The sequence below is a fragment of the Drosophila virilis genome, chromosome X (genome assembly GCF_030788295.1).
Source record: "Drosophila virilis strain 15010-1051.87 chromosome X, Dvir_AGI_RSII-ME, whole genome shotgun sequence".
In the NCBI taxonomy this organism is placed as follows: domain Eukaryota; kingdom Metazoa; phylum Arthropoda; class Insecta; order Diptera; family Drosophilidae; genus Drosophila; species Drosophila virilis.
The window spans coordinates 11,570,332-11,589,673 of NC_091543.1; the positions used below are offsets into that span (position 1 = coordinate 11,570,332).

The 19,342-nt window shown below is 43.7% G+C and overlaps 6 protein-coding genes across 8 annotated transcripts; 4 read left to right on the forward strand and 2 right to left on the reverse strand.

Annotated features, from left to right (window-relative positions):
- The first annotated feature begins 455 nt into the window (after positions 1-455).
- LOC6633703 (putative peptidyl-tRNA hydrolase PTRHD1) lies at positions 456-2,834 on the forward strand. 2 transcript variants are annotated; one of them, XR_011417437.1, is made up of 2 exons: positions 456-1,040; positions 1,112-2,834. XR_011417437.1 is itself a non-coding variant. In XM_070211343.1 (1 exon), the coding sequence occupies exon 1, from the start codon at positions 612-614 to the stop codon at positions 966-968; it is 357 nt and encodes a 118-aa protein (XP_070067444.1). In that variant the 5' UTR covers positions 457-611; the 3' UTR covers positions 969-1,058. The 2 variants fall into 2 exon arrangements, 1 of the variants encoding a protein (XP_070067444.1); XM_070211343.1 differs by lacking the exon at positions 1,112-2,834 and having other exon boundaries at positions 457-1,058.
- A 97-nt stretch (positions 2,835-2,931) lies between these two features.
- Positions 2,932-5,760, reverse strand: Cmtr1 (Cap methyltransferase 1). Its single transcript, XM_002057263.4, has 2 exons — positions 4,964-5,760; positions 2,932-4,896 (listed from the first exon to the last, which is right to left on the reverse strand). Exons 1-2 carry the CDS (start codon positions 5,616-5,618, stop codon positions 3,167-3,169), a joined length of 2,385 nt encoding a protein of 794 aa, XP_002057299.1. The 5' UTR covers positions 5,619-5,760; the 3' UTR covers positions 2,932-3,166.
- A 105-nt stretch (positions 5,761-5,865) lies between these two features.
- Positions 5,866-6,993, reverse strand: Xpac (DNA repair protein complementing XP-A cells homolog Xpac). 2 transcript variants are annotated; one of them, XM_015169961.3, is made up of 2 exons: positions 6,719-6,993; positions 5,866-6,655 (listed from the first exon to the last, which is right to left on the reverse strand). In XM_015169961.3, the coding sequence occupies exons 1-2, from the start codon at positions 6,883-6,885 to the stop codon at positions 5,944-5,946; spliced, it is 879 nt and encodes a 292-aa protein (XP_015025447.1). In that variant the 5' UTR covers positions 6,886-6,993; the 3' UTR covers positions 5,866-5,943. The 2 variants fall into 2 exon arrangements, with proteins under 2 accessions (XP_015025447.1, XP_002057300.1); XM_002057264.4 differs by having other exon boundaries at positions 5,866-6,658; positions 6,719-6,990.
- A 179-nt stretch (positions 6,994-7,172) lies between these two features.
- On the forward strand, positions 7,173-8,419 carry brn (beta-1,3-galactosyltransferase brn). Its single transcript, XM_002057265.4, has one exon. The coding sequence runs from the start codon at positions 7,325-7,327 to the stop codon at positions 8,291-8,293; it is 969 nt and encodes a 322-aa protein (XP_002057301.1). The 5' UTR covers positions 7,173-7,324; the 3' UTR covers positions 8,294-8,419.
- Positions 8,420-8,724: 305 nt separating this feature from the next.
- Positions 8,725-13,720, forward strand: cib (thymosin beta cib). Its single transcript, XM_002057266.4, has 4 exons — positions 8,725-9,010; positions 12,237-12,372; positions 12,482-12,595; positions 12,767-13,720. Exons 2-4 carry the CDS (start codon positions 12,237-12,239, stop codon positions 12,904-12,906), a joined length of 390 nt encoding a protein of 129 aa, XP_002057302.1. The 5' UTR covers positions 8,725-9,010; the 3' UTR covers positions 12,907-13,720.
- Positions 13,721-15,902: 2,182 nt separating this feature from the next.
- Positions 15,903-19,091, forward strand: LOC6633771 (proteoglycan 4). The gene is made up of 2 exons (XM_032439931.2): positions 15,903-16,075; positions 16,130-19,091. Exons 1-2 carry the CDS (start codon positions 16,010-16,012, stop codon positions 19,004-19,006), a joined length of 2,943 nt encoding a protein of 980 aa, XP_032295822.1. The 5' UTR covers positions 15,903-16,009; the 3' UTR covers positions 19,007-19,091.
- The last annotated feature ends 251 nt before the right edge of the window (positions 19,092-19,342 follow it).

Here is a 19,342-nt window from a genome sequence, read left to right on the forward strand (position 1 = left end):
AATATACGTAATAAAAGGACTACTTTCAGATAATACTTATTTTCAAATAATACAAAAAATAAAGGATTTTCCCAAATGAATAATGATATTTTGAAAAGAATTGTAAACATTTGGATAATATTTTGCAATGCTGCAGAAATACTTAAAAACTAACAAAATCTATTTTCAAAATAAAAACCGCGCTCAATTCAAATTTGATTATCAGTTTTAAGGCTGACCAAAGCATTTGCAGCAAATATTTGGTCACCCTAAAGACGGCGTCTGTTCACAATGTGTACGCAGCTCAGTGCCATGGCTGCAAGCAGTTTTGCAGCTGAGCTGCCCGACTTTTTGCTTACACATGAGCAGCGTACACGCCTAGAGTTAACAGTCAGTTTTTAGGCTGACCACAGTTTTTTTTTTTCAACAAGAAATCTGGCCACCTTATGTTGGCTCAACAGCTGTTCACAATGGATACGCAGCTCCAGAGCCCCTGCTGCAAACAGCTTTGACGTAGAACTATCGCTGCATTTTGCTCAGCCTTAAGTGAGCAGCGTACAGGCCAGCAAATATAATTTATATGCAAAACGAATTTGCCGGCGGCACACTGTGTTCACAGACTTTTCGAGGCGATGTCAAACATCGTGCAGTATATTGTGGTGCGAAGCGATTTGCGCTCTACCCTGAACTGGCCACTGGGCGCGGTGATCGCGCAATGTTGCCATGCAACGGCGGCGGTGATGAGCGCCCATGTGGAGGACGAGGAGACGCAAGCGTATCTCAAGGATCTGGACAATATGCACAAAGTGGTGCTGGAGGCCAAGGATGAGGCGGCGCTATTGAAGCTCAGCGATAAGCTAAAGGAGCACGAAATCAAGCACAAACTTTGGATCGAACAGCCGGAGAATATACCGACCTGCGTGGCAATCAAGCCCTACGTTAAAGATGTGGTCCACAAATATGTGAAGCATCTGAAACTATTGAAGTAAACTCACATGCTGATCTGATGCCAATCTATAGCATAATCCCAGCTAGCATTTATGTTTCAATAAATCAACAAAGTTTGTAATTCAATGTAATCGAAACTTTTATGTGTTGTTTGCCTCAGATATATAACTATATATTCTTACAGACAACTTGGCAAATCCTGAACCAGCACACTCCGCTTCTGCTGGACGAGCAGAAAAGCCAACCAAGCACCTGTTGCGTGGAAGCTCTCAGCAAAAGCAGCCGGAAATAACTTGACCATAAACCCTAATGAAATATCTTAGCAGTCCCAATTTATGGCCGGACGTTGACCAAACAGACAAAAACCTAACCCTGACCATGCTCTTGGAAGCGTAGATGGCTAGCGTAGATAGGGCCCCTGCATAGAGTATGACGATTTTATAAAGAAACATCTTCGATCCCTCCAATATAAAAAACTAAGCCCAAGCCTTTTTGTACCGTATGTAATGCATTATGTGGAGAATGCGCGAAAACGATTGTTTGCTGCTTTTATGCTCTTCCATCGCTTAAAAACTCATTTCCAAAACTCTCTGCAATTTCACTTGACAGAGGTTTCAAACAAACCAGCCTTTCGTTATTTCAAATGGGTATCAAGAATTCGAAAAGCAAAGTTTTGGCTTCAGCTCATATCCAAGTATCTTTTGGAATATTCACTTGAGATCTTTACGGCTCTCTGAGTAAGGAATGTATGAAATGGAAAACTATATCATCGAACTCCTACAGGAACAAACACATCGTTTAGTCTAGAAATATGTTGCTCCGCAGCTCTAAGAATTAAGTCTGATATCAATAATAATGATAATGAGTAGAAACTTATCTTTAGATTTCCGAGTTCTTAGAACTAACAAAGAAAAATATTTAAACAAGAGTTTCTAGTCGGAAGCTGCCGACTAGGAGATACCCTGAACCCTCTTCTTCCAATATCAAATGCATATATATATTTTATTTTATGTCAAGTTTGGTGACTCTAGCTCTTATTATTTACCAAAATTGCCAAAAAAAAAAAAAAGCAGGATATCGATATCGGTTTTTATCGATTGCTTGGAAACGGAGTACGTTATCGATTATCGGAAATAAACTCGATCAGCGCGGAAACTAGGACCACCTACATCTAAAATTTCAAGTCTCTAGCTCTTATAGGTTCTGAGATCCTTGCGTTTATACATACGGACGGACGGGCGGACAGAGGGACATGGCTAGATCGACTCGTCTATTGATGCTGATCGAGAATATATATACTTTATGGGGTCGGAGATGCTTCCTTCTGCCTGTTACATACATTTGGATTTCGCACAAATACAATATACCCTTATACCCATTTTTAATGGGTTCAGGGTATAAAAATTGTTTATCCAGGCAGGATTCACATTCTATTGAGAGTATAACCAGGAATAAAACATGGTATAACTGCGAGGGTCTAGCTGCTAGCTGCACAATTATGCAGAAATAGTTTAGATTAAAATAAAGCTCTGTAACATTTATATTCCAATACTTGGACAAGCCTTTCAATCAACCGCTCCGATAGAAAACAGGCCTTGCATGGAATGGAACAGGACAGCGCAACTAACAGTAAAAGCGTAACTCCCTCAACATATATATATATATATATATATATATGGGAGTATGTTGCTTTTAAATTATAATAAAACAAGCGGTTTCTTTGTCAATAACTTAAATATTTATATAGATTGGGCTTACATCATGATTTTAGCTAAGTCGGGTGTGTGGGCCCAGCCGTTGGTTTTACACGTATATATATATATATATATATATATCTATATATACATATATATATTTATAAAGTTATCATAATATTTATTAACAGTTAGTGGGTAAAGCGCTAGAAATTCAAATACTTTTCCAAACAAGTAAATTGATAATAATATTTAAACAAAAAAAAAAAAAAAATAATGCAAAATCAAACAAATTTCGTTTTAAAACTTAAGAGAAAAATTATCTAGATGCAAGCATGCTAATATATATATATATATAATTATATATATGTATATGTATAATTGATGCGGATTTTACAAAAAAAAAATATTTGTAATATTTGTTTTAGTTGTTGTTTTTTTTTTCGGTCTGCAGCTTAGAAAACGAATTTGTTGAAATCGTTTAAAATTGTAATTGGCCAATTGTCGGTCCGATGTGTGCTTTGCATTTGAATTGACTTAGGTTTCTAGTTGGGATGGGGCGTCAGTTTCTTTCTTATGAATTGCTCAAAATTGCTGCGATACAATATCTTTGGATGCTCCTCGGTGGCATGCTCGTCCACCTGCAGTGTGCTCGTCCATTTCCAGAGCTTGCGACGCGAATAGCTGTGCCGGAACGAGGAGAATACCTCGTTGAAGCGATGCGGCTCGATTTGTTCCTTAAACAGTGACTCCTTGGTATTGGTATTATAATAATAGATTTGCTGATGTGATCTGGAATAGGCGGTCACAAAATTGACGGCCAGTTCACAGAATATGATAATGCCGCCGGGCACAAAGAATTTCTGATCATCGAGCAGATAGCCGTATCTCTGTGAATTATCCTTGAGCACATAGGGACGCATCTCGTTAAAGAAACGGCTCATATCCTGCAGCCGAAAGATCGGCTTGCAGCGTATCGCACCGCATGTCCGCTCCTTTTTGTGCGGCTTATTCAAACTGCGCGCATACATGGCACACATGCCGACCCGCTCAAGAAATGGCCGTCGCCGTATATCGATGCCGCCCAAACAGATGGCATCCATGATATGCAGCGCCGATACACTCTGCGATGTTCGTCCCTCGCCGCTATATTCGAACACAATCTCGCCAAAGAATATGGAACGCGGCTGTACATTGAAACTGGACTCGACCTGTTCCCATTTTCTGTGCTCCGTATAGCGCAGCAAATTGCCGCGTGATTTGCATAGAAATAGCGTACAGCCGTTAATATTTATTTCGCCACGTCCAATGGGCATGAAATGCCAATCGCTAACGTTCAGTATGTCGGTGTGCAATGGCGCAACGCCCTTTAGCTCCATGGCCGGTATGTGTAGCCAGTTGCGATCATTGGACCAATCTCGCAATAGCTCCTCCAGCAGACGTTCGGTGGTTTTCACTTCCGGCGCCTGTCGCAGCTTATCGGGCAGTGCCCAACATTTTAGGCACTCCTGTCGCACCTCCGACTGTCTAGCCTCCTTTAGTTCCAGATTTTGGGCAAATGCGGCTATCTTGTGCAGGCCAACAATCTGTTTATTGCCAATCGCATTGTTCGAATCAATGATATAGCGTAGAAAATGCTCATCCTGTAGCATCTCATTGCGATCGAACAGTTCAAGTACATCGATTTGGATTTGATGTTCCTTATTATCGCTCTCATCGTTCAATATCTTATTGACCATGTTCATATAGCTAACGATTGCCTCTGTGTCGGCCAGCTTGTATTTGCATACAATATAACGCTCCGAGTTCGCTGGCCGGCTGCTATTTGGTTTGATAATTGCGATTTGCTGGAAGCACTTGTACATTAAATAGACAAGACTCACGCTGAACGGCGTGAACAGATCAAACAGTTTGCACACAAAGCTGCCATTGATGCGTAATATTTTGAGGGCGGTAACAAATTGGCATAGATACAGCTGCTTGGATAGTATCTCTTGGATATTCTCTTGTCCTTCCACAGAGAAACCGCCATCGGCCATGGCAAAGTGTACACCTTGCGGTGTATGCTTTCGTATATAATCGTTCAATGAATCCTGATTGCTCTGATCGAATATATTGCCATCTTCCTTGATGCCATAGTAGGCATCAAATGATTCCGGTGAGGCGGCAAAGAATTTATCTAGCTTAAAATCGTTGGTGCCGCGTAGCGTAAAACCAAATCCTTTGGCCTTCCATGATTTTCGATATAGCACATATTCAGAGAAGCCGCCGGGTCCTGCATGATAGTAGACATAAAGATGAATAGCATAATATTATATATATGTATGCACAGAAAAACCAACCCGCGCACATGTCCGCAAAGTAGAGGAGCTCATTTGTGCCGATCAGCGAATTGCCATGGGAATCTCGGGGCTGTGTGAACATATAATCGCACATGGAATCAATGTTGGCCATTTTGACGGCGGCACGATTTAAAAATATGGAGCTGCGTATTGTCTCGAACGGATTGCATCGGGAGCGTGCACGTCGCTTTTCCGTATCGCTTAGGTCATCGAACACGGTCTTCGCATTTAGGATGTGCTGTAAAATCTCTGGATCACAGAATTGCGTCTCATCGTCAAGGGTGAGCTTACGTGGTCCGGTTATCATGTGCCCCATCAGCTGTTCCAATGTATAGGCGCCGCAATTGTCACCCATTTGATTTAACCAAATCACTGGCTCTGGTATTTCCAAATCCTCACAGCTCGGATCCCATTTACCGGCAGACCAATGGACGGTGCTCAATTTTAGGCCAAAGCCACGACGTCCATCCTGCTGCACGGCAATAACTGGCTCCAAGCGGCCCTGTTTGCTCTTACCCAGACCCTTGTCGTCCTCATAACCCATTTTCTTCATCATGCCCATGGCCTTGTTCGAATAGCAATAGCTATTGAGCCAATCGCGCTTGATCTTTTTTGGCGTTGGCTCAAAGTTCTCATCGTCCGATGGCTCCTCCATTTTTGCTGCCAATTTTTCCTTTACGCTGCACAGCTAATTTGTTTATGATTACTTTTTTATTATTATTTTTTTTTTTTTTTTGGTATTGGGGCTTGTGTTGCTGCTGCTGCTGCTGTTGTTGTTGTTGTTGCTGCTGCGACCCTCTCAGCTTGGCGTTTTTTTTAGCGATGGCAGTCAACGATAACATTTTGTTGGCGTTTATTGTGAATGTCCGAATTCTGTTTATCGATAGTTGTGTGTATTCAAATTGACTTTTGTTATTGGGCATAAATATTTATTTAATAATTAGATGAATTATAAACGAATTATGAATTAGATTGAGCAACTACATTTTCTCATAGGTTTCGCTGTAAGGGCAAGTCGTACAGGAATGAGTATAATTGTCTTCCAACTCATTGTAAGTATCTGGGCCAAATTCATGTTCATGCACGGCCGTTGTTTTCTTTGTATAAATACTGCTTCTGACCTCCATGCGCAGCTGCTTCATTTGTTTATTATATTTGCGCGTCTTGCCCAGCACACGCTTATCCTCGCGCTGTTCATGCTGGCGCATCAGCTCCTCCTCACTGCCCCACACATCCATGGCGCGCTGCAGCACCTGTAGATGCAAGTATAATTTCATTTCGCCCCAGCGCACATTGTGCGGATTCTTGCGGCTTATATAGCGCAGCACCGGCTCACGCTTATCAAAGTCACAGTCCTTCAGTAGATATTCAGCCTTGGCCTCGGTGCGCGTAATCAGCGAGTGACGCTCCTCGGTGTCCCGGCACTTGTCGCAAACGGAATAGCCAAAATTATTGAACAGATAGGAGTCGGCATATTGATCGCCGCAGTCCAGGCACTCCTCATACACCACCGGTATGGCAATGGCATCCTCAATGATGGGCGCCACAGCCGGCGCCTCTGTGGACTTGTTTGCCGAGGCCAGCACAGGCTGTTCCAATAGGAAGCCGCCGCCGCTGTCAATGTATTTGGTGCCCTGCACTTTAATCACCGGATTGTTTTGGCCAGCAATTGGTTGCTCGCCATTGGCATTACTGCTGCAATCGACAATCCATATAATTCAGATTGCCATCGAAATATTTGCTTGTTTTACATACTTTTCTAGTTGCTTGTAGGGATGCGAGACGAGCTTGGCTTCCCTCAGTTTTTGTGCCTTGGCTTGATTGCGCTCGATGCGCGCCTTTTGTGCATTTGTCAGCTTGGAGCTGCTGGCTCCACCGACGCTTGCAGCTTCAGTTGTTTCACGTACTGTTTCCTCAGACATATTCAATAGTTTTAGCGCAATAACATTTCACACGATTTTGTAAATTTCAAGCACGCTCTTCTTCTTGCAACACAAGCAGTCGCTAAACGACTTTGGTATTTTAAGTGGTATTTTTAATAGCACTATTTCGAGTTTTCGCGCGGATTTTTTGAAAATGTTTTACATATATACTTAATAATCGATATATGTCAAAAACATAATATGCCTGGCAATCTATATACTATATATTGCGTAAAAGCAAATGCCTTTACTTAAACACAATTCTAATTTAACTAATGTCTTGTGCGGAAAATAATTTTAAATATTGCGCACAGCTGTGTTTGGCTGCCCGCCATTGATTAAACCTATCGATAGTCGCGTGATTCGATATCTACTAAAAGCACAACATTCTGGTTAGCGACATATCGCTGGTTTTGTCATCGCTAGTAACCATCGCGCAATGTTAAAAAAACATTACAAATTACTGCTAAAATGTGCACTAGCCATACCGATTATCTTTCTGCTGGACTTTTGTGGCGTTCTGACGCATCTGTACGAACTGGACTTTGAGACGCACTACTACTATCCGCTGGACAATGCGACCGTCACACCGCCAGACTGCAAGTTCCTACAAATGCCCACATTCATGGTCGATCGCGACCTGGCGGATCCGCCCCGACTGACCATATTGGTGAAGAGCGCCATTGGCAATCTGCAGCGACGCCAGGCCATACGCAAGACATGGGGCTACGAGGCGCGCTTCTCGGACGTGCACATCAGGCGCGCCTTTGTGCTGGGCATGCCCGCCGAGGGCGGCGGCAGCAAGGACGCGGCCCAGACCGAGGCCAAACATCATGGGGACATAATACGCGCCGACTTTGTCGATGCGTATTTCAATAACACAATCAAGACAATGATGGGCATGCGCTGGGCCAGTGAACATTTCAATAGCAGCGACTTTTATCTATTCGTGGACGACGACTATTATGTGTCCATTAAGAATGTGCTGCGCTTTCTGGGCAAGGGTCGACAGACGCATCATCAGAGCCTACTATTTGCCGGCTTTGTATTCCAGAGCTCTCCACTGCGACACAAGTTCAGCAAATGGTATGTGTCGCTCGAGGAGTATCCGTTTGACAAATGGCCGCCGTACGTGACGGCTGGCGCCTTTCTATTATCACGGCAGGCCCTGCTCAAGATGTATGCGGTGGGGCGTACTCTGCCGCTCTTTCGTTTCGATGACATATTTTTGGGCATGGTTGCGCTCAAGGCGCATATACCCGTGCATCGCTGTGATGACTTTTACTTTGACAGGCCCGCATACAATGGGCCGGATAGCTACAGTGATGTGATTGCCTCGCACGGCTTTGGCGATCCCGTTGAGATGGAGCGCATTTGGAATGAGTGTCACTCGGCGAATTATGCGTAGCGTACGCAGCTCAAATGGCAATATTTAATCTGTTGATACGATTGGGGCGTGCTATTAGATATAACAACTGTATAGTATATACCTGCAAACCGAGCCTTATTAAAGTAGTATTTTTATATAGTGTAAGCTATTTAAATGTTAACGGCTTGCCGATTGCAATACAAGCAATACATAAAATAAGAGAAATACTGCCTTAAATTAAACAAAATATCGCACATTTGGCGAACATTCAAAAATGCGCAAACGTTTTTAGAATACAAAAAAAAAAAATATCGAGTACACGCCAATTGCAACTATCGATTTGATATCGAACGGCAATGATCGCTGTACGCGATTAGAGCAGTGCTGTGCGCACGCATTCGATAAATGCTATCGACAACAACTTTGCGTTCTTTGAAACAGCCCCAACATCATTTCGTACGCCTTCATCTTTTGGATTTGAACAATTGTCGCGCAGTATTAAGTTGTGTGTCGTTCCGTTTGCTTGTAAGCTTTCGCGATATAACACTAATCTAGTAGCAAGTGTCAAATTTGCCAAGTGCTTACACTTCTATCTATATATTCATCAAAATATATATATATATACATATATACAACCACCCAACCAGTCAACTCACCCACCCGCATTTATTTTTTTGTAAAGTGCGCAATTCGTTTGCCATTAAACCAAACCCTCAAGAGAGAAAGATAAACTAAAAAAAACAGCACAAATTTAAGGTGAGTTTCAGCAAATTTGTTCAATTTTCTGCATTTTTTTTTTTTGCTTTTGCACCGGCAATTTTTTCATTCCCAATACTTTGCTACGTTTCGTATTTTTTCATTGTTGCAGAAAGTGGGGGGCAAAAATAAAAAAAAAAAAAAAAAGTCTGCGACTAAGAAAAAAGATCTAAAGCGCTGCTGCAAAAGCCAACGCCAACTGGTTTCTGCTTGCGCCTCTGCTGCTGTCGCTGTCGCTGCTGCTGCTGTTGTTATTCTTGTTGTAGTTGTGGCTGCGCTTCATTCCCATTCATTGCAAATGTTAGCGAGAACCAAAGAGGGCCTCCTCTTAACATTTGTTATAAATTATTTATTGTGGCGACCGTCATCGCTCCGTTAGTTTTTCCTTCTTTTTTTTTTTTCATCTCTATGTATTTGGGCAGCTGTTCAGTCGACGGCCCTAAGCTTCTTTGTTTGATTTTTTCACTTCTTTTTTTTTACTTTTTTTTTTTGGTTGTATTTGAGCTTTTTGCCGGCCGGCTTTTCGTTTTTTGGCGTCTGCTTTGCGTGTGTGTCTGTATCTATGTGAGTGTGCGTTTGTCTCTGTATGTGTGTGTGTGTGTGTGTGTCTGCGACGGCTGCTGCTTGGGCGGGGCGTTTGACGCTGTTAAATATCCTCCCCACAGTGTGTTCTTGTGGCTTGCGCGTGCTCACATGCACGTACTGAATACATACATCTATATATATATGTATAAGTATACATGAATATGTGCAGCTGTGCATTTAAGCTGCATTCGTTGTTCAACGTGTCTGTGTGTGTGTGTGTGGCTGTCGCAAATTTTTCTTATGCGAGGGCGTGGCGCACACAAGCAGAGCCAATAATGTTATCGATAATATCCAATTGGCATTGAATTTATCGCTGTACGCAAAATGCAAAAGATATTCAAAAAAAAAAATGAACTAACAGACAGCGACATATGTATGTATGCATGCATATACATGCATGCTTTGTGTGCATGTATGCGCATGAGTGTGCGTCTGCGAATGACTAAACTGCGTTGTCGCTGCTGTGCATATTTAAAATTCACTTTGTGTCGCGGGCGCATATGTACTTTGTATGTACATGCATACATATGCACATATTTTTAAATGTATGTATCAACTGGCAGACGTGCGTGTATGTGTGTGTGTGTGTGTGTGTGTGTGTGTGTGGCGGCGGCATAACAGGAGCCATCGCTGGCTGTCGCCCCCGTCACTGCAGCTGCTGACTGCGGCGAGGGTGTAAAACGGACGTGTCTGTCATTTGCCTTCCTTCTTTTGTTCTCTACATTTTCTGCTTTCGCTTCAACGAATTAACGCCCCCGCCTCGCCTGCAGTACTGCGCCGTCGCGCCACGCGTCAGCGACGCCGACTATGACGGTTTTTTTTTTTTTTCAACATTCGAGCGGCCTTTTTGACGACGCGTTCAAATGTTAAAATTGGCCTAACGGCATATTGCCGATTTGCTGGCGCCAGCCAAATGAACCCCTACTTCTCTTCACATAGACATAAGCCCCAAAATAATAATAATAATAATATAAAAAAAAAAAAAAAAACCAGATATGAAATTAACAAAACAAAAGACAGACACAAAATCAAAAGAAGCAATTGAAGCGGAGTTTGAAAAGCTCTCACCGAGGCGCAAAGGTTCACGAGTGAAAGAAAAAGAGAGAGAGTCCGCCTCAAGTGTGGGCTGAGACAAAAAGCGGCGGCGGCGGCGACGGCGAATAAAATGATTCATCGCGACCATAATTCGCTTCAAGTTGGAAGTTGATTCATGGCAAACAAGGCGAGAACATGCAAACTACTCCCCCCAAAACAACAACAACAACAACAACAACATAATTCGCCGTATATGTACATACATGCATACATACATACACACGTATTGTCTGCGTTGCAATGTTCGCCTTTGTTTTTTTGAGTTGGAAAAGGAGTTGCTGGAATGACTAAACGCTGCTGGGGCCGAGCCGTTAGTCAATCTCAGCGTCTATCGGCCAGGGGCGATTACGAAAGCGGCGTTTAGGCGCGCCTTAACGTGGCCATATATGGTCAATAAAATACGGACGGCTATCAAGCGTAGATTTATTTTGTATATATGTGTATATAGATTTATTATTTTGGCGCGGTTGCCGCCCTTGTAACGCTTGCTGTGCAATTAACGGATACACACACACAGACTCACACACACACACACATGTATGCATGCAGTGCATATGTGTGCACTTGTTATCGATATTAATGAAGCGCTTTCTTTATGTGGGCAAACAAAATTGGCTTTTGACTGAAGGGTGTGTTGTTGGGGGGAGGGGGGTGGCTACACTGTTTGTAGCTGATGTTGGTGGTGGGGGGGAGGGGGATATTGGAATGAAATATAAACGAGACCCCAGCACCGTTGCGATCGATCTATTTCTTATGAAGTTAATATATGGAAACTTTTGCGCTCATGTCTTGAATGTGTTTTTTTTTTTTTTGTTGCTATTTTGTCGATTAGCTAGTAGAATACGCGCACGAACAATGGGCAAATGTAGCTGGCACATTTTGGCTGATTTGCAACTAAAAATAAACGTGATAAAATGCAGTTTATAATTGTTAGCAGCAAACGGCGACTAACAAAACAAGCACTGATAACGGTACACTCGCCTCCAGTTGCTTGTCCAATTGGAATTTAATCTGCTGCTGCTGCTGCTGCTGCTGCGCTACTGCGGTAGGTTCGCTGAACTTTTTGCTCACGCTCTCTCTCTCTCTCTCTCTTACTCTCTTTGACTGCTTCTTGTATTTCTGCTGGTATTTCGATAGCGGACACACGCATGCACAGCTACTCCGTATATATATATATGTGTGTGTAAGTGTGCGTCCTTGCTGTCCAGCATGACTCATTCGCTGGCATGACAAATTTGTATGAATATGTTGCTTTGTGTTTTTAGTTTCTTAATCAATTAGTCGCCTTTCAGTGTAATCGCTATGAGAAATCGCATAATGAACCGAACGGTAAACAACGAAACAATTCTCAAAACGAAATCGAAGACATGCATGCATTGTGCGTCCGTGTGTGTGTTATCGTTATCGATGCGCATTTCCGCTTTATCGAGCCTTTGTCCATGGCTGCAGCGCTATCGATAACTGTGCCCTTGTCGATTGCGCGTTTTTTTTTTTTTTTTGAATTGTCAACGTAAATGTAACGTCATGATGTTTTCTTTTTTGGCAGATGGCTTCCCCAGCACCAGCACTCAAGGATTTGCCAAAGGTGGCCGAGAACCTGAAGAGCCAATTGGAGGGCTTCAACACAGAGAAACTGAAGAACGCCAGCACCCAGGAGAAAATCATTTTGCCCACTGCCGAGGGTAAGTGGCCTGACTGATAAAGTTGTTGGCAAAAAAAAAAAAATAAAATAATAATAATAATATGAATTCAATTTTGTATCTTATTTCTTGTTGCGTGCTGCGTGCACAGATGTGGCCGCCGAGAAGACTCAAAAGTCCATAATTGAGGGCATCACCGCATTCGATCAGACCAATTTGAAGCATACGGAGACCCATGAGAAGAATCCATTGCCCGATAAGGAAGGTGCGTATAGATATAGAAGCTCGGCATGCATAGCACATGCCCCCGTCTGATCGACCATGTGGCTAGACCAGCTTTGCCATTTAAGGCGATTGCAACTAATGTGAACAATTTAACAAATCTCTCTCTCTCTCTCTCTCTCGCTCGCTCGCTCGTTCATTTGGGCCGCAACAGCAATTGAACTGGAGAAGGAGAAGAATCAATTCATTGCCGGCATCGAGAACTTTGATGCGAAAAAATTGAAGCACACCGAAACTAACGAGAAGAACGTGCTGCCAACCAAGGAGGTCATCGAGGCCGAGAAGCAGGCCTAAAGCAGCAGCAGTTTTTTTTTTTTTTTTTTTTTTGGGGCATTTGCTAACTACGACAACGCGTCGCAACTATCTCTCTCTCTCTCATACACACTCTATCTCTTTCACTCTCTCTCTAACTCACATTCAGCTTTTATAAATTTTTTGTGTGTGTGTGATTTTTTTTTCTTTCTTTCTATATATTCATAAAATTTAGTTCATTTTCTTTTGTGTTTTTGTTCGTATAAAGAGAAAAGCAAGATGTAATATGAGAAGCAACGACTGCAAACAGCCGCCATCCAATATAAGCAAACGTTCCACAACAACTGCAGCAACAACAACAACTGCAACTGCAACAACAAACAACTATTGCAACTAAATCCAGTGGCAACATCAATGCCACAGCTGTGACAATGTTGTGCATGCGTCATTCGCGTCATTCGCGACATTCGTCAATGGAATCGTAGCTGCTTTTTGCTGCTGTCTTTCTGTTTGTTGTTGTTGCTGTTTTTTGTTTTTGTTTTTGTTTTTTTTTTTGCCAATTTGATTTCGAATTCTTGTCAAATATGCATTTGCAATAAATAAGCGAATTAAAGCTCATTCCTACTATTAAAAAGCGCATATAAATAAAAATCACGCTAATCAATAAAGACACATGCAATACAGACACTGAAATATTTAATTACTTTATAACTTAGTGTATCTTCAATGTACTTTTTAAAAGACACGATAAAACGCAAGAAGATGAAAAAAAAAAGAAAACGTTTTAAAACAAATGAAATTAACTATGCAAAAAATTATATAAAAAAAAAAAAAAAAACTAAAAACTAAAAACAAATGCAAGCGAAAAAAGCAAAAACAAACCATAAAGAGTATGTGTAATTTTTTAATGAACTTTTTTTTATATACTTTATATATGATATATTTATACTGGGAAAAAAAAAAAAACTAAATAATAAAAAGCATAAATGTAACATTTTATAACAAAATTGTATACAAGACTTTTTCTCATGCGACTTTTTTTTAGCTGAGATTTTAGAACGAATTTTGAACACGTGAAACAACTCCGAACCGAAACGCAAAGCTGATCACAATGTTTTGTCAACAATCTTTTGGATTGGACGCTTAATTCGCAAAATCGAAAATTCAGATTGATGAGACTTGATCAGAATATATTTCGATGGTGAGTTAATTCAGGTTCTAAGCGCAGCCCAATTAAAAGACATGACTTTGAATAGTGAATCGAACCAGCGACTTTTTTTACGCTGGCTTCAAATTGCCATGTACATGGCATATGTACATTAAGTATTTAACCAGCTGTGCTGGTACTGTACAATTATAGACGCTGCACTCGAATCGAAGCCATTTATAGGCCTTGGACAGGTCACAGGCATTTCGGGCTGCCATCGCCTAGATACATATCTGCCTTGAGAGCGCAGCTTTGGGCAGGCCAAGGTCTTTGCAGCGGGCCAGTCAGCGTTATGAGCGCTTTGAAAGTCAGAAAGAAACGATAGACTCAGTTAAAGTTATTGATCTGATCAAGTCCATTCGTTAGATAACTGGCCAAAGGCTTCGGCTGGCTGATTGAATAGCATCAAGCGTCTCTTATGCTTTTTCTTGTGGCAAGAATTCCTCTATCTGCGAGTCTAGAGTCTATTGAACCGTCAAATGTAAGTCGACAGTTTTGCATAATGCTAGCTGCTTTCTCAGAGCTCGAAAGCGGCACGCTAGGGGTATATGGGAATTCTCGGCACGATTGGGGAGAATATGAGCAGCTAGTCCGCTTGACGACTAAACTCATCTAGTGTGCATTCCTCTAATTGGATTTGAACTAGAGATCAAAGTAGTTTGAGGCCGATCGGATGGTAAACAAAAATCTTTCCGCCAATTTACCACTGTTGCGGGTGGAATTTACCAAATCGTATTCATTATATTATATTATATTAAGCAAATCGGAGCACAACTTTAAATCGCATTTCTATCGAAAAAGTTTGGAGTCTACGAAAAGTGTGAAACACGTTTCAAATGATTTTTCATATATAGATCCTTGAAAATGAATGCGAGTGCGAAACGTTACCCAACAAATCTTTGCCCCCCCCCCCCCCCCCCCCCCCCTACCATTTCCATCAAGATCTTTGAAAATGTTTTTGTTGCCGGATCGGATGGTAAACAAAAAAGTTGCATGCAAACGGTTTTCGCGTTTTTTCCACACTTGCGGGTGGAATTAGACGAGTTAGCTAACGTGAAAATTCAGTGTGTCCGTCTGTCCATTCGTCAGTTAGTCTGTCCGTCAATCCGTCCGTCCGTCCGTCTGTCCGTCTGTCCGACAATCAGTACGTCCGTTCCTCCGTCCGTCCGTCCGTCCGTCTGTCCATTCGTCAGTTCGTCCGTCTGTGCGTCCGTCCGTCTGTCCGTACATCCGTACATCCGTCAGTTCGTCCGTCTGTCCGTCAATCCGTCCGTCTGTCCGTCTGTCCGTCCGTCCGTCAGTCTGTCAGTTCGTCCGTCCGTCAATCCGTCCGTCCGACAATCAGTACGTCCGTTCCTCCGTCCGTCCGTCCGTCCGTCTGTCCATTCGTCAGTTCGTCCGTCTGTGCGTCCGTCCGTCTGTCCGTCCGTCCGTCCGTCTGTCCGTCCGTCCGTCCGTCTGTCCGTCCGTCAGTCCGTCCGTCCGTCCGTCTGTCCGTCCGTCTGTCCGTCCGTCCGTCCGTCTGTCCGTCCGTCAGTCCGTCCGTCCGTCCGTCAGTCCGTCCGTCTGTCCGCCCGTCCGTCCGTCCGTCCGGCCGTCAGTCAGTCAGGACACACCGTTTTAGAGATTTTGATTGATTCTCTGGCTATCAAAGTTGCCTCTGCAAGGCCTGACGCATGGACCCTGGTTGAAGCAAAGGAGAAGCAAAGGTGACAAAATCGAGTAGGCCTTGACTTTTAACTTAATTTGTAGCAAATTCACGACCATTTGCAGTCAGTGCTTGAAGTTTGTACTCTCGACAGTGTTATAAAAAAAAAAAAAAAAAAAACAAATAATAATAATAATAACAACAAAAAATAATAATAACAGAGAAGAGAGAGAAAACCAAAAAAAAAATATTTATATATATATAAAAAAACGAAGCAAATTCAATGTAATATGGAAGATTATAGAAAAAAAACAGAGGTTTTACGTGAAAAATACAAGGAATATCTGAAACCAATAGTGAGTGCGATTGTCTCGCGATGCTCTTTGCACAATTTGTATTCCGTTTCGCAGGATCCGTTGCGACCGCTTGGTCGTGAGCCCTCCGAGCTGATGCCGCCGCCTGGTAAAAAGGTGCAAACTTGCTTTAATCTAAAGGAAAAGTTTCCCAGGGGCGAAGAGCTGATCAGAACGTTGGGCAAACGGACCATGCTTGATAGGCTTGAGGAATATAATCAATTTAAGGTGCCGCTTCAATGCCCTTGCCAAGCGATTACCCAAGGCGGCGATCCAGCCAGAAAGAAGAAGCGCCCAATTGGCCCAACCAAGGCTAAGAAACCGAAAAAGGAGCCACAGCATATCGTATGCTCCGTTAACAATCTGCCTCCCGCCTTTAGCGATCCACAACCAATATCCCAGCCAACTCCCATTGACACAATAGCTAACCGGTATACAAACGCCAGCCTGCCGACTGCAGCGCCCGTTAGGAACCTCAAAAGTGACAAGGATATAAGCCAGCAGGCCATCAGCAGCCAGCGCAAGTACATACGTGCCAAGGCTGCCGAGATTCAAAAGAAGTCCGTGGCCCTGCAGCAAAAGATGGCCAAGCCGAAGGCTAGCCCAACGCCAAAGAAGGCGCTGCAAAAGAAGCCAACTGTGGACGACAGCTTGGTTGGTGGAGTGAAATTGAAGCGAACTGCTCCAAAGAAGCTGCCCTTGCCGAAGAGGCCAGCTGCAGCAAAGAAGGCATCTGCCTTGAAGAAGCAGCCGAAAAAAACTGCAGCATTGCCTGCAAGCGCATCCCTGCCGGTTACGCCAAGGAAAACGGCTGGCGGCAAATCGAACCAGCCAACTACGCCGGCAAAACAATTCATTCCACAACAGCTGCAGCAGCCAACGACGCCGACAACGGCAAGAAATCCGTGCGGACTGAATGCGCGGCCAACAACTCCGGGGCAAGCATTTGTGCCGCAACAGATGCAACAGATGCCACAGCCAACAACACCGACCACGGCTAGGAGTACGTGTGCTGCCAATTCGATGCCAAATACTCCGGGAAAACCATCTGTTCCACAACAGATGCATCAGTCCACATTTGCGACCATGCGTAGGAACTCTTGCGGTCCCAACTCGATGCCAACCACGCCTGCCCAGCCCTGTATACCGCAGCTGAAGCAGCAACCAGCAACGCCAACAGATGGAATAACAACCAAGCGAACCAACAATCCAACAAGACCGATGATGCCAGCGACTGCAGCCATGGAAGGGCCATTTGTTGGTCAACAATTTGTGCCGCAACAGACGCAGCAACAAACGATTCCGACAATGGCAAGGAACGCTTGCGGTACCAATGCCATGCCAGCATTTGCTGGTCAACCATTTGTGCCACAACAGAAGCCGCAAACCGAGACGCCAATCGACGGAAGCCTGTGTGGCATAACATCCAAGCGTACCAACCCAACGAGGCCGGTGGTGCCAGTGCAGAGGCTGCCACAGTCTACTAATGTCATGGGAGGGAGCTCAAGTGTACTTGGTTCGATGACGCCAACCACGGCCGGGCAACAATTGATGCCACAACAGAAACAGCAATTCGAGACGCCAATGGATGCAAGTTTGTGTGGCATAACATCCAAGCGTACCAACCCAACGAGGCCGGTGGTGCCAGCACAGAAACAAACACAAGTTACTCCGGCCATGGGGGGGAGCTTGAGTGGACGCAATTCGAGGCCAACGATTCCTGGGAAACCATTTGTGCCACAACAGAAACAGCAATTCGAGACGCCAATAGATGCAAGTTTGTGTGGCATAACATCCAAGCGAACCAAGCCAACGAGGCCGGTGGTGCCAGCACAGAAACAAATTCAAGCAACTCCGGCCATGGGAGTGAGCTCAAGTGGACGCAATTCGAAGCCAACGTCTGGGCAACAATATGTTCCACAACAGCTGCAGCAGGCGAACCTAAGAGGGAGCTCGATTTCGATGACAGCCACGGCTGGTAAACAATTCGTTCCACAACAGAAGCCAACACAGCTGACAACGCCATCAGATGGAAGCTTGTCTGAACCAATATCTAAGCGAGCTGGTACAACAAGGAACGTGCTGGCACAAACAACTCTAGCCGTGGGCGAGAAATCAATGCCAACTATTCCTGGACGGTTGTCAGTAGCAACAACTGCCACAATGGGAGGGAAATCATTTGGTGTGGTCAATTCCATGCCAACTTTATCTGGTCAGCATTCTAATTCACAGCAGTCGATGCTTGCAGGAGCTCCGGCAGGCAGCGCATGCGGTGTGGCAGTAAAGCCAAGGAAGCCATTCGTGCCGCTGCAAATGCAGCCCTCGACAATTCCTGACATGGGTGATAGCTTATTGGGTATAACTTCTAAGCCAACTAATCCACGGAGACCGATTGTGCCGCCCAAGAAGCCGATAGCAAACACTCTAAGCGGGAATGAAAATTTATTGGGCATCACATCCAAGCCAACGAATCCAAGGAGGCCGGTTGTGCCGCCCAAGAAACCGATGCCCAACACGCTGAAACTAAATGAAAATATATTGGGCATCACATCGAAGCCAACGAATCCAAGGAGGCCGGTTGTGCCGCCCAAGAAACCGATACCAAACACACTTAACGTCAATGAAAATATGTTAGGAATAACATCGAAGCCAACTAACCCACGGAGGCCGGTTGTGCCTCCGCTAAAGCAGTTGCCAAAAACCTCAACCATGGGCGATAGCTTATTGGGAATAATATCAAAGCCGACCAATCCAAGGAGGCCGGTTGTACCACCACGAAAGCAGCAATCAACCGATCCAAGCAATAGTGGAATTATTGAAATGCCAACTACCACAAGGAGAACGATTGCGTCCCAGCAGCTGCCAAAAGGTCCAACGGTGGGTGGCAATAAAAATGGACTCAATTCGATGCCCGCCTTGGACTGGTTTGATTGAAGCGATGGCAGCCCAATTGCATCAAGTTTGTATAATACTTGAGATGCGTACAGGGATTATATATTAAAGTAAAGTTTATATAAAAGTCTCATCTCATTTTTGATAATATTCATATTCCCTTGCTGTCCGTTTAAGGCGTTATTATTAGCCTTCTTTGCATTTGATTTGCATACGTTTAATTTGTCTCTATTGTTCGCCGTGTTTTCATCGATATTATATTAGCTTTGATTGGCAGCGATATTTGCATATCGATATATTTCGTTTTATCGATAGCGATCGCGTGTCGTGCTGATGCGCTGCGAATGGTCACATTACCATAATACATTTTTTTTTTCT

What these genes read in the sequence shown, in the direction of transcription:
- LOC6633703 (XM_070211343.1), top strand. Translation starts at nt 612, where the DNA reads ATGTCAAACATCGTGCAGTATATTGTGGTGCGAAGCGATTTGCGCTCT.
- Cmtr1 (XM_002057263.4), bottom strand. Translation starts at nt 5,618, where the DNA reads ATGGAGGAGCCATCGGACGATGAGAACTTTGAGCCAACGCCAAAAAAG. An exon ending in CTTTGCGGACATGTGCGCGG is followed by an intron (nt 4,897 to 4,963) that starts GTTGGTTTTTCT and finishes ACTATCATGCAG; the next exon opens with GACCCGGCGGCTTCTCTGAA.
- Xpac (XM_002057264.4), bottom strand. Translation starts at nt 6,885, where the DNA reads ATGTCTGAGGAAACAGTACGTGAAACAACTGAAGCTGCAAGCGTCGGT. An exon ending in CCCTACAAGCAACTAGAAAA is followed by an intron (nt 6,659 to 6,718) that starts GTATGTAAAACA and finishes TGTCGATTGCAG; the next exon opens with CAGTAATGCCAATGGCGAGC.
- brn (XM_002057265.4), top strand. Translation starts at nt 7,325, where the DNA reads ATGTTAAAAAAACATTACAAATTACTGCTAAAATGTGCACTAGCCATA.
- cib (XM_002057266.4), top strand. Translation starts at nt 12,237, where the DNA reads ATGGCTTCCCCAGCACCAGCACTCAAGGATTTGCCAAAGGTGGCCGAG. An exon ending in CATTTTGCCCACTGCCGAGG is followed by an intron (nt 12,373 to 12,481) that starts GTAAGTGGCCTG and finishes CTGCGTGCACAG; the next exon opens with ATGTGGCCGCCGAGAAGACT. An exon ending in TCCATTGCCCGATAAGGAAG is followed by an intron (nt 12,596 to 12,766) that starts GTGCGTATAGAT and finishes GGGCCGCAACAG; the next exon opens with CAATTGAACTGGAGAAGGAG.
- LOC6633771 (XM_032439931.2), top strand. Translation starts at nt 16,010, where the DNA reads ATGGAAGATTATAGAAAAAAAACAGAGGTTTTACGTGAAAAATACAAG. An exon ending in AGGAATATCTGAAACCAATA is followed by an intron (nt 16,076 to 16,129) that starts GTGAGTGCGATT and finishes TCCGTTTCGCAG; the next exon opens with GATCCGTTGCGACCGCTTGG.